Below are 12,415 nucleotides of genomic sequence, written 5' to 3'. Positions count from 1 at the left end.
CGGCGCCCGCCCCGCTACCGGGCCCCTGGGCGCAGCCGCGGGCAGCCCCGCGCCCCCGCCGCGCTCCCCTCAGCCCCTGCGCGGCGCCCTCCCGCCTTCCCGCCCAGGCGCATGCGCGGCCCCTTCACCGGCGGCGCCCGGGGGGGGGCGGTGACATCGCCACGTCGGTGGAGGGTGTCCGGGAAGATGGCGGCCGCCGGCGAGAGGGGCGTCCCGGCGGGCCGCGCTCTCTGCCTCTTGCTGCTCTGCGGATGGGCCCTGGCGATCCGCGGCCAGGACGACTCCGGTGAGCACGGCGGAGGACGGGACGGGCCCCGGCGGCTGGGTGGGCGGGCGGCTGTGGGCGCTTGCGCGGCCGCCCCGCCGGTCTTACACCGGACTCGTCTTCAGCGCTTTTTGGGCCTAAAGGTCTCCGGGGCCGCCGGCGGGGCCCGCCTGCCGCCCTCGCACGCCGGTAGGCCGCCCTGCCCGCTGGGGCTGCCGGGGAGGCGAGACTGGGGGCGGCCGGGCCCGGGAACCGGCCTCGGCCCCGGGAACCGGCCTAGGTCGGGTTTTCTCTTCACTTTCTGAGAGAGTGAGCGCTGGGGGAGAACGCGGGCCTGTCAAGTGTTGCTGCCTCGGCGGGTGTTGACCTTGTTTTATTGCTACGGAGATCGGTTTAGCTGACTGCTTCACTCATCCGACTTAATATTTTGTTCTAGTTATTCTAGTTAGGTGCCTGTTTTTAGCCCCCCCGCGAAAATAAGTTTATGTTATTCTGCAAGTTGACTCCTAAGTTATGTCTGTTTTCTTTCTACCACTTGCCTTCAACCTACAAACCAACTGCAAACAAATGCTGATAAGAAATACATATTTCAAGTGCAGTGAGTTTCACTTTGTTTTAGATGCACTATTAGTTGGGCAGTGCAGAGAAAGGCAATTATTGAAGGAAATGAAGGGGGCTGTTTTGAGCTGGCAGTTCCTTTCTTGCTTGTCAGTCAGTATATCCAAACCAGCTCTACTTGTGGTGCCCCTCACCTGGTCTAGTGGGTAGGCAGTAATGAAGGAAAAGGTTCAGGATGTGGGACAGAAACCTGTAGGAAACCAAGAGTTTTTAACTTCAAGATCATGGAACAACTTGCTTTCTAAAAAGTAAGTTTTCCTGGAAGTGAATTTTGACCCCGTCAGATGTTTTTATGTACAGTGTTTACTAAGAGGACTGTGTTGCTAGTTCTGTCACCATGATTGGACATTAATATCTATTTCTCAAGCTGAGGCATTTCTGGAGTCCAGGCACTGTGTCTAGTATCACCTGACAGTGTTGTGTAACTGTAAACAGTGCAACCACCGTTTATAATGCCAGATAGTTTTGGGTAGATGTCATAAATAATTGTGGTGTAGTTGCTGAACTTGCCACTCCTATTAAAACAAAAAATAACTTCTTTTAGGAATAATAGGAAATTATTCTTTCTCAGTCTGAAGCTGCAGCATTAGCTGGTGGGAGTCCCTTGTGTTTAAGCATATATCCTTCTAAAACTTTCATGTTAAAATGAGTTTAAGAATAATTTGAAGTGTAAGGATACATGCAGTGTAGTTTTGTAGGAAAAACATGCTTGTTTGTATTTCAAACAATTTAGCTGTACTTTTTGTCTGTTTGGTGAGGGTAGCGGTAAGGTCTACCTGCCTCACTCGTAATATGCCAACTAGCTATAAATATGATACTGTCTTGCAGCTGCCTTTCATCATATTTATCTCCATGTATGTAATTAGCTGGCTTGACTCCTGAGGGGAGATAGGAATTCCCTAAACTTGTCCTGTACAAGAACTGAACAAGTTAATGTTGATACGATAATTCAGACTAGTAGTTTCTTCAGCAACAGTGTGTTAAATGTAGTTGGCTTTGAACTTCAGCCGAGAGGCACCATAATGTCTAGTTCATGTGGGATTAGTTGAGTCTTCTCTGTTTTACAGTTAAAGAGTAATTCATACTGCGAAAGTGTACCACGTAAACAAGAAGTCTGTGTAACTGATCCTCTGTAAATACACGTTTCATGAATAACATGATTCAGTGTCCCCTGTATAATATTTTACTTAGGAGTAATTTGACACAAGCAGTTGGTTGAATGCTCATTTCTAGAATCTGTAACTTTCCAGTGAACCAGGGAGGTCCTTGGGAGTGCTTAATGCAAGTATTGTTACTTTTTTAAAATAAAAAAACCTAAAAAGTAGTTTGGCATGCCAAAATACAAGGCAAGTATTGTTCCACTATTTAAATTATGATGTGTACGGAAAGTCTAAAATGTGTTCTTCATTTTTAAGGTGCCTCCTGATTTGAATCTGGAAGTGACATGCTGTAAACATTAGGAGTTTGCTCTTTTCTATTTTTTTTTAGGATTAAAAACCCATTGGCTATTTATGAACTCCCTCTGCATCTTTTTTTACCTTCCATTGGATTGAGAAAAGGGATGATGGGCCCTGCATGTGGTTTTAATGCTCAGCTTGTTTTTTATGTAGTTCTGCAAAGCCGTCCTAGCATTGGAGAGATTATGAATTTGCCTAAGGGTGCACTGTTACGTGGTGCTGTTGCTGGCTTACTTCATTATAATAATTTGCTGCCGACAAAAGGCTTTCCTGCAGGAGCATATGCAGTCAGATTGTCTGTCCTTCAGCTTTGTTTTTTAAGCTGTGGTTCGCTAGTTTCATTTGAGTTAACATAAGGTTGGAAATCTTTTTCTGTGTCTGCAAATCCAATAAAAATAAGTGCCTGGGAAGAGATGCTAGGACCTTGTGTCCTGACTGAAGGAGGTATTGCAGCATGTTCTCTCTTTTTGTCGGTAAAATATGCAATGGTGAAAGATTAAAAACTTTTAACTGCAGGATAAGCTTTACTGAGAACTTCTTTCTCTGTAGACCTCAGCAAATTCTGTGGGAGAAAGAGTTTGATGATGGGGAAAATACTAATCCTATATGATTCTACAAGACATCATAAATCCACAGAGGGAGGGAGGACATGTCTCTGAAGTTCTAAGTCTGGAAAATACGCATGCTAAATTTTTCAGGGACACTTTGGCATACTAATCTGGAAAGCATGTGTTTCCAGGCTTTAATTCCTGTCCCACTCAAGACTGCTCTTTTGAAGTTGCCAAAGTACAGGAGTGTGTATTTCTGCATATGAATTCTAAAAAGTTTGCAGAGTGAGATATGCCCTGTTCATCATATGATTTCTTGTCTATAAAGTAAATGCCTTGCAATAATTTTCATTTGTAGCTGAAGTTTCACAAGAGAAGTTAGTGCCTTGTGCTTAACGTTGACTGTTTCTCATCCTTTTCTCAGATTCTGTGAAAGTGGAGATGCTTCAGAAGAATATTTCTTCTAAAAGTGAGAATGAAACGCTAAGTAGATCCCAAAATTTGACAGACAGCTTGCAGAGTATAACCCCGACAAAAAAAGAGGCAAGCCCAACAAAAAAAGAGGCGTTCCCAACAACAGCTAAAATCAATTCGGTGACTGCAGTAAAACCATCTACAGCAAAAGGTGATTCTCTGCCGTATGTTCTCTCCCGTGCGGTGACTGCTAGTCCAGTATCTCAAATGGATGTTGACGCTTCTGAAGATACTAAAATTGAGGAAGAGGATCTTTTAACAGATTTGAAAGACACACTAAATAGTTCACCACCCATCATAAAAGAAACTATGGAATCAGATGGAGGAGATGACTATGGTCCTTATGAAGTGACATCGAATTCCAGATACAACCCAGACCTCCTAGAGATACCAGAAGATGATGACTCTGACACCATTAGTAATTACAATGAGGAGATCAAGACCCTTGATGAGAAGATAAAAGATGTTTCTGTCACGGGGTTGGAAGAAGAAGAAGACAGCCATTTCTTTTTTCATCTGGTTGTAGTTGCCTTCTTAGTAGCTGTTGTATATGTCACCTATCACAATAAGAGGAAGGTAGGTATGCTGTGAAAGGTTGAGAGGAAACAGCTTTAGTATTTAAAATGAAGTAGCATTGCTTTGCACACTTTTTTAATAAGAGAAACGTAGCTTTTTGGAGAATGAAATCTTTGACCACTTGTCTTGCTGTGATGCTAATATGCAGATCATTACTGTCATTTTTGTCTGCACAATGAAAATGAACTCGAGTCAAACATTTTAGATTAGAAAATCAGTTAATTGATAACATCAGTAATCAATCAGTTCAGTAATGGGCAATGGCAGTGTACAGCATGAGTTCTATAAATGAGACCTGAGCCAAATTGAGTGAAGGTGATTCATTAACTAATTTTGTTTCTGTACAGGGTTATAAACAGCAAATTAAGGAAGGTTTAATCCCAAATGGTGTGGGAATGTTCTTGTTATAACTGACAATCCTTGTAATAAGTATTCACTTTAAGGTGGTCTTTGTATCCTAGATATTCTGAGGGCTTAACTGCAGACTTTTAGGAAATGTTTAACACTCTTTCCGGTTTTACACAGGGAAGCTCAAGTTTTCAGGTAACTATTTCTTCAGTGCAAACTAATTCTCTGCATCTCAAAAGTAGCCTGATGAGTGTTATTTCAAATATATTGCTAGCATAGAAAATTAACTCCAGCCCAGCCAGACCCAGTACAGATGCATGCACAAATTTGCAATTAAATCATAGCTTAGTTTTTGGATATGAGGAAAATCTAGTGTTTATCCTTGTAGAGAACACTGATTTGGTCAGTTTGGGGGACTCTGAAAAGAACTCAGCTAAAAAAACCCCAAAAGTTCTGCTTTACAGTGCAATGGCATATCTGGAATGTGGTTTGACAAATCTTTATAGGGGAAAATGTTGAAGACTCTTACATTTGAAAATTTAACTTTTGAGGGAAGTTCAAATAAGTGATAAAAAAATGCATTGTCTTTGCTACATAGGTGAAGTAATGCTTGTAGTGTCATTTGAAAAGCTAGCTGTTGGTACTACTTTTTAGCACTTAGAAATAATTTTGGGAACAGAAAATACACTAGTATTTTAAGTACATAGGTAGTGGCATGTATTTGTGTGAGACAACAGTCAAGTTGGTTTAGGTTCTCCTTTTTCTTTCCCTGTGCCCCCTTACACCATCCCATTTCCCCTTTTGCCAGTATAGTTGCCCTGTCTGGTACAGTGGATTCTTAGAGGATGTCAGTAAGAAGCAAGGCGAAATAGGGTGAAGATAATAGACATTTAAAAATCTGATTACTTGAGTGCTTTGATTTATCATGTAGCCTCTTTAACTGCTCTGCTGATATTGCTGGAGGAGGCACTGAGCTGTAGTGCAGAAACAGTTTATCAAATTACACCATTGCTGCTTCTGTTGCCTTTGTTTCAGCACCAGTAATACAATTATTTTTAACAAGGGTGAAATGCCAGAATAGGTAAGATGAATAAATGAACAAATGTCACCATCTGGGGATAGTTTAATAGCCTGTATATGCTGTGTGAAGCTATGCACATATCTTTACTAGAAGAGTTATGTGTTGAATGCCATGTTTTTGCCAAACTGCAACTGAGTTGTGCCAGTAAGTGACTTGACGGCAAGGACAGTATGGAAATGGCTGACTACTAGTGTAGTGTTTTATAGCAACAGTAATGCCATTGCCAGGATCAAGGGGTAGAACTGTGATATCAATAGAACTGTTAAGCTGTCTATCAAAACCAAAATGTCTCTCCATAGCATTACTTAAGTTGGCTGCTTTTTCTTTCAGATCTTCTTATTGGTCCAGAGCCGAAGATGGAGGGATGGCCTGTGTTCTAGGACAGTGGAATATCATCGTTTAGATCAAAATGTTAATGAAGCGATGCCTTCCCTGAAAATAACTAATGACTATGTATTTTGAAAGCACTGTGATTTGCGTTTGTGGAACTTATCACTCTTTGCCTGCCTAGTCATGTAATGATATTCAGGTATTTGAAACACGCTGCTTGTACTGAAATGAGATGTATTCTCTTTGACCTGGATGTTTTTGAGATTAAATCTCATGGAAGATCAAGGGCATGATACATCTGTTTGCTACTTTGGTCAGGTTTTATATCAACTATAAAGATACAGAGTTTAATAATTAGTGCTCTTTCCATTCATTAAGCATCATCCCTTCTGTCTGGAGCAGTCTTAATAGTGGTAATACAAAAAATAAGCATAAAATATTTTAGGTCTAATAAATTAATGACTTTGGCATCACTAAATCAAATTAACGATCTCTTTGCTAATCACTTTTATGGCTCATAAATCCCACTATATTGCAAACTTAAAATATAATTACTTTTTTCTATGCGTAAATCCTGATGCTGCAAATCTTTCATCTTGGGTTTTTTTTTTTTTGTTCTGTTTTCTTGTTGCATAATTTGATCCTATTTTAGGCAGAATAGCTAGCATGGCAACTTCATAATTTCCGTATGGGTTCATGCAGTAAGTAATTTAAAAATAATTACGTATAGCCCATTTTATTTCAGAAGTTATATACCATATATTTCCTTAAAATGTTCAAGATCTTTGTGAAGGTATGCAGCTTCTTGACTGTCCATTTTTTTTCTCTAATGGTATTTATGACTATTTCATTATCTTTGTAATTAATGAATGGAAAATAAGCCTTGTTGAATAATCTTACTGAAATATAGATAGTTGAGAGGCTTTCAATACATCAAAGCTTTCTGTTGAATTTTAAGACAGTTGGGAAACAGTTATGTGGTTTATTATACTATAAATGGGAGAGGCCTGAAAATGTAAGAATAATTTATTTTGTTGTTATTCTGACCCAGGTAACAGGCAGATGAAAGTAATGGTGTGTGGGGCTGCCGGTCTGTGGACAGTGCACTCTAATTTTTGACAAACATTTATGCATTAGTGTAAATCAAGTTACTGGTACAGTAGTTTTTTTTTTTTTTTTTTACCTTGTCTTTTGTACTTCCATTATTTATGTTCTCATGAGTTGTAAAATATAAAATCTTAGTTTTCTGTACATTCTGTTTGTGATTTAGTTTTCAAACTGATAAATATGTAAATAACGGTGGATCAGAACCCCATAATTAATGACTTGGTATTCAAGTAGTTATGTAACATTTTGAAAAAATCAACTTTACAGCTGTTGACATGAGGAGTCTGAAGGCATGATACTATCTTACGAATGAACTGCTAAAAGTTCTAAATCCTACTGTTAAATGCATTCTTTTCATAACCACAAGAAGTAAAGCACAAACAAAATATCCCAAAACTCTTTTCTTGCAGTAATTTTTATCATATTTGGACTTGTATCACTTAATATTTTGAATAAGGTTTTTAAAATAAATGACAATAATAAGCTTGTGTTTTTTCTTAACTTTCACTGCTTTTATACAGTACCTTACGATAAAGAGCTTCCTTACGCTTGGGATTGGACAACCAGTTCAAAACCATCTCTTCTGTTACTCATTAAATTCACTCTGTGTAGGGGTTGCATGGAGTTTTGTTTTATGCATCTGTTAAATAGTATGTAGGGTAGATAGCAAGGCTTAAATTCTTTAACAAGTAGTTTTTTACTTAAGTTGTATAATTAGTAATTCTCGTGGAGGATACTTGAAACTCTCATCTGAATGTACCCACATTGAAGCATAATATTGCTGTGGTCAAGATCCAAAGGGAAAGGTTACTTTGCAAAGCTCCTTTAGGGTGTTTAAATGTCGGAATTGGAGAGAAGGACGCTAATGTTTTCGCACCCAAGAAGTTGAGTAGCTTTCTCCTTAAATAACATTCATAAGGTGTAGTGATTTTGACAGGAGAGAATGGTATGTTCACACTTTGCAGAACACTTGTGTTTTCCTTTTAGCTCGGTACCCCAGGCCTTACACAGGACACTGTATGAGATACTGAAGTGCCTGACTGCACAGAAGTACAGTGATACCCACATGAAAAGTTTCATTTCAAATGTCATTTTCTCTTAAACACATCCAGTGAATTAGGCCATCAAGGCAAATTCTACATTTTCAGCCACCTGACTGACTATAATAGTTAGAATACTGTTTAAAATAATGTAGGAGATTAACATTGACCTAAATTAGTAGAAATAAAGCACATTTTGTTGATTTCTGGCATTCATAGATGTGTTACCTTATTTCATCTTGAACGTCTTCCAAAGCCCTTGAAGCATAGTTCAACTGGCAGAGTCAAACCAATCTAAATGTTTTTCTTCCAGGCTTTCTGAACAAATAACAATGTCCTCTTTAAGACTATATGTTAATATATTGGTGGAAAAATCTTGCGTTTCCTTGCCCTCTCCCTCAAATTGTTTGTCCTTGTGAAAAGACTGTCTGTAGGCAGAGAAATTTATTAGCTTTCCAGCTTTTGAGCTGTTCCTTCCAACAAACCAACTCTTAAAACCCAACAACTTTTGCTGGAGGAGGAATGCACACAGCTAGTAGCAAGATTGATTTTTGAGAGATTTTTAGGGAAAACTGTCAAAGGCCTAACATCAGCTCAGTTACTAAACCTGCTGCTTTGCAGTTTGTTTTGCAGTCATCCCATTTTAAAATGCTCCTATGTTTAGCTGTGTTGTGGCAATACTTGTCCCACAGATTTAGTATTTGTTAGGTGCACCTAAGAGTATTTAGGCCTAATGGACTGCAACTTGCTTTGGCTGTACTGCAAATGTTAATAAATTCTCTTCTGAAATGTCCATTTAGCTGTCTTTTCTGAACATGCTCTTGCATGAGGTTACCTTAGAGGAGAAAATCGTATCTCGAGTGTTTTGCTCTTGATAGTCGTATCAGTACTGAAATCTTTTGAGTTAGGTATCTGATACTTGAGGTCATGAAATCATGGCTTGCATGTGTGTCTTCTGTAGCAGAGTGCAGCTTTGCCTCATTCTGAGTACTTCAAGCACTTAAGACGAGCAGTTATTCTTAGCTTTTGTGCACAGCCTCTTTCTCACAACTAAGAAAAATTTCTTTTAAATATTTATACAAATTTTTTTTTAATAAGGCTCTTTACTAATGGTACTAAGAGCAGCTTATTCAAATGTTTTTATATAGGGAATTAACACGGATTTGAAATCCTTGAAGTTCTTTGGACAGTGGGTTTCATTTGGGGAATTGTCTAAACGGATTCACTTCTAGGATGCTACTGTATTTTAAGTACTTGGGGTGAATCTTGTTCCATGAGGTTGACAGTGATTGTAGCAAGCTGCCCCAAGAGATAGGTTTGGTCATACCAAAGCAGAAAGTTTGTGGATGCATCTAAGCAAATTAATTTAGATAATGATGTTTGTGGAATATCAGTGTTAAAACCTGTTCACTGCTGATCTGCTCCAGCATTCAGCTAATAATGCCAGCATAACATAGAGGCTGCAGTACCAATTAACACTGGTTATTTGTGTCCTGAAAAGGTGAATGCTAAATAATCAGCCTGTTAGCAAAGGCATCTTGCCATCCAGTCCCTGCAACATGGCATATACTTGCTCACCTTCACTTTTAGCAAGAAAATACTGGAAATAAAGTTAGAAAATAGTGAACTGTCACCTCCACCCTGGCCAACAACTGTGCTGAATTGCTTCTCCCGCGCCCTTGTGTGTCACTCTGTCATCTTGGTACTGTAAAAAAAGGGACTGCACCCTTGTACAGACGAAAGTTTTGAAATGCGCACAGTGACGTCGATACTTCATTTTTTCAAGGATATTTTTTCATTCGCAGTAGCCCTTGGATTGTTGCCTGAGCAGGGGAAGCGCCTCGCTGAGTTGACTTAGGTAGTTGATAATGCTGTTTCCTAATAGTACCGAAAAAGAGGGAAAGGTTTCTCATGATCCAGTTTTATAAGGGCTCCAGCAGCACCAGGAGAGTGGGCCATATGTCATCCGTTGTGCAATAAAAGAGCCATTTGCTGATGAGGTAATCAGGATTGAACTACTGTTTTTTAATTTCTTTAATTGAATTTGCTTGTGGAAAATTAAGAGCAGGCAATCAAAAATTCATAAGGTGCTGAGATAAAATAGAGGAAAAAGCAAGCGGATTTATGTCAGATCTTACCAACAAGAAATGTCTTGATGAATTTCTTTGCTGAAGAAAGGAAACTTTCTCACATTAAGGTGAATTATGACTTCCATCAATATTCTGATAAAAGGAATAAAATATTCCTGAAGAGCTTTCTGATTAAACTTCTCAAGATGAAAGTTGAAGCTCTATTTATGTAGGTACTTGTTAGTGGTTGAGTTTTATGAAATGAGGAAAGAAATAATGAATAGGATAGTTTAAACAAATGATACATTCCACTTTTACTATCCAGGAAATCAGGTATTTTAAAATATTTATGGTTTAATTTTCATTTAGCACCAGTGCGTATTATTCAGCTAAGTCAACTGTCCTTGGCTGCTGCTCAGTTGTATACAGGGTGAATAGGGAAAGGTTTATCTGAGCAAGGTGGTTTGAGTTATGGGAAATTAATTTGCAACGTGGAGATGAAAAAATGTGATGTCTCTTAAAGAAATTTACGTGCTACAACAATAATAGAAAGGGAAAAGGGATATTTCTGTGGCTCTTAACACAGACTACTGTTAATATTAGAAGGAGAAGGGGGATGCTCTTAGAGCTGTAACTCAGGCATGGGAAATCTTTGTTTAGTTTCCCAATAGGGAGCAGCACAGCTGCAGGCCAAGGTGGACAAAACATTGGTCAGGGATTTTCTAAGCCATGGTCAGTTTAGGAAACCTGCGACGAGCCACAGTGGGCGAGATTTTATTAGCTTTTACCGTCGGTGAAAAGCTGGCATGCTGAGCCCAGAGAAATCTGGCCATCAGCTGGTACTCGCTCGGGCCTCGTTTTTCTGCCTAAATCTCGAGGCAGCGATGCCGCCCAGGGCTGGGGTGAAGAGGGTGGTGTGATCCGGCAGCTATCCTTGCTCTCAGAGGGAAGGAGCAGCTTCTCCCGGGCAGAGCTCTTCTGCCCGAGCTGCCATCAAGAAGGGGAAGGTTGCAGGTGGGTGGTGGGCTGGTCCCGCAGGTCTGGCCGGCAGTGGGGTTGCGTTACTGAGAGCGCTTGACACCCCGAGAGGAGGCTCTTGCGTCCCCTCGCCATGCCACGCTCCCCTGCTCTGGAAGGTAAGCAGGTTCCTAACCCAGTAAAACAATTTCTCTTTTAATCTTTCTTCTTCCTGGCTTGATTTTCAGTCATTTTGGGGCACTGAGCTGGTTTACCATGCAGCCAGACCAGCACCAGAGCTGGCTCGAGGCAAGCGATGGGAGCCTTTAGAACAGAGGTGGGCATGTTCCCCATTTGGTAGCATAAACTGTTAATTTGGTTTCTCGTAAAGCTGTTACTAAGCTCTCTCATAAAACCAAGCCCAAACAAGAGCATTTTACATTGTAGAGTCCCGGTGAGTGACTGGTTGCTGCAGTCTCAGCATCAAGTTTTTTGTTGCGGAGAGGCCAGGCTGGCCTGAGGGTTTGAGGTTTCTTTTGGTTTGGGTTGTTTTTTGTGGTTGTTTTCTTGGAGGGAAATCCCTGAGCGGGCTCGCTGGGGAGGCTCAGGGGTGGTGCTGCCCCGTTGCAGTGATGGTGGGTGCGTGGTCCCCTAATGCCCCAGCACCTGCTTGGCCGTGCGGCTTCCCTCTTCCATCCCAAATCCAAACCGAAGCTGCATTTTGTGCTCCTACAGGGCTGAGTAGCTTTATGGGAGTGCTAAATCCTCATGTAAGGCTGATAGAGCAGTAATCTTCAAGGCCGTATATCCCAGCCACCTCAAAGCAGCAGAACTAATAACATCATTCTTACACCTTTTCTTTTACAATCAAATGTCCTTTAAAGAGGAGTCCCTATACTGGTTTCTGTTAAACTTTTCTGATACGGAGCATATGAACGTCCTCACTGTAATGAAAAATGGTTAATATCAGAACTTCTCAGCTTCACTGTTTCCAATATATCTAATTAGAAAGGGAAGAATGACATATTTTCTGTAATTGGTCCTTAAATCATTACCAAAATAATTTAGCAGCCTCCTTAAACTTATTTTTAATTACAAGATACATTGCCTTGTTAAGTTACTAACACTGGAAATCACTAATCATGGGAATTTCCTATCCTTATTAAAATGAAAATACAAAGGTTGTGTTACCCTTATTGAGGTGCACTCGCTGAGGTTTTATTAAAGATTAAGTGAAACCAGATTTAATCACTTTGTACTGTTCTGTAAACAATGTTGAAATGGATGTGATTAAGCTATTTAAGGAAGCTGGTGGGGTTAAGAACTGAAGTTCAGGTTCACAGGTGTACCAGGGATGCTGAAATATTTCAAATTCAGATTACATGAATTAGGAGACACTTGCATTTGGTGATCACAGAGCTGATACTCATTATCAGCTAGCTCTGCAAGGCAGTGGAATTATGTTGTTAGCACCTTACTGCCTTTCATCTTCCAGTGTCACAGGGTGACTTGTGATGACTGATGGAAATCCTTTTTGTCCCTGCA

At 40.3% G+C, this 12,415-nt stretch overlaps 1 protein-coding gene across 1 annotated transcript; it reads left to right on the top strand.

Annotated features, from left to right (window-relative positions):
* Positions 1–130: 130 nt before the first annotated feature.
* On the top strand, positions 131–7,287 carry C20H5orf15 (chromosome 20 C5orf15 homolog). The gene is made up of 3 exons (XM_052771948.1): positions 131–286; positions 3,313–3,938; positions 5,698–7,287. The coding sequence occupies exons 1-3, from the start codon at positions 187–189 to the stop codon at positions 5,827–5,829; spliced, it is 858 nt and encodes a 285-aa protein (XP_052627908.1). The 5' UTR covers positions 131–186; the 3' UTR covers positions 5,830–7,287.
* The last annotated feature ends 5,128 nt before the right edge of the window (positions 7,288–12,415 follow it).

This window comes from Harpia harpyja, chromosome 20 (genome assembly GCF_026419915.1).
Source record: "Harpia harpyja isolate bHarHar1 chromosome 20, bHarHar1 primary haplotype, whole genome shotgun sequence".
Lineage (NCBI taxonomy): Eukaryota > Metazoa > Chordata > Aves > Accipitriformes > Accipitridae > Harpia > Harpia harpyja.
Note: the sequence above shows the minus strand (reverse complement) of the source record. Positions and strands in the feature narration are given on the sequence as shown.

Excerpts from the sequence above, each read along its gene's own strand:
- C20H5orf15 (XM_052771948.1), top strand. The coding sequence starts at position 187 with ATGGCGGCCGCCGGCGAGAGGGGCGTCCCGGCGGGCCGCGCTCTCTGC. Across the intron at positions 287-3,312 it reads CCGCGGCCAGGACGACTCCG|ATTCTGTGAAAGTGGAGATG; the intron begins GTGAGCACGGCG and ends TCCTTTTCTCAG. Across the intron at positions 3,939-5,697 it reads CCTATCACAATAAGAGGAAG|ATCTTCTTATTGGTCCAGAG; the intron begins GTAGGTATGCTG and ends TTTTTCTTTCAG.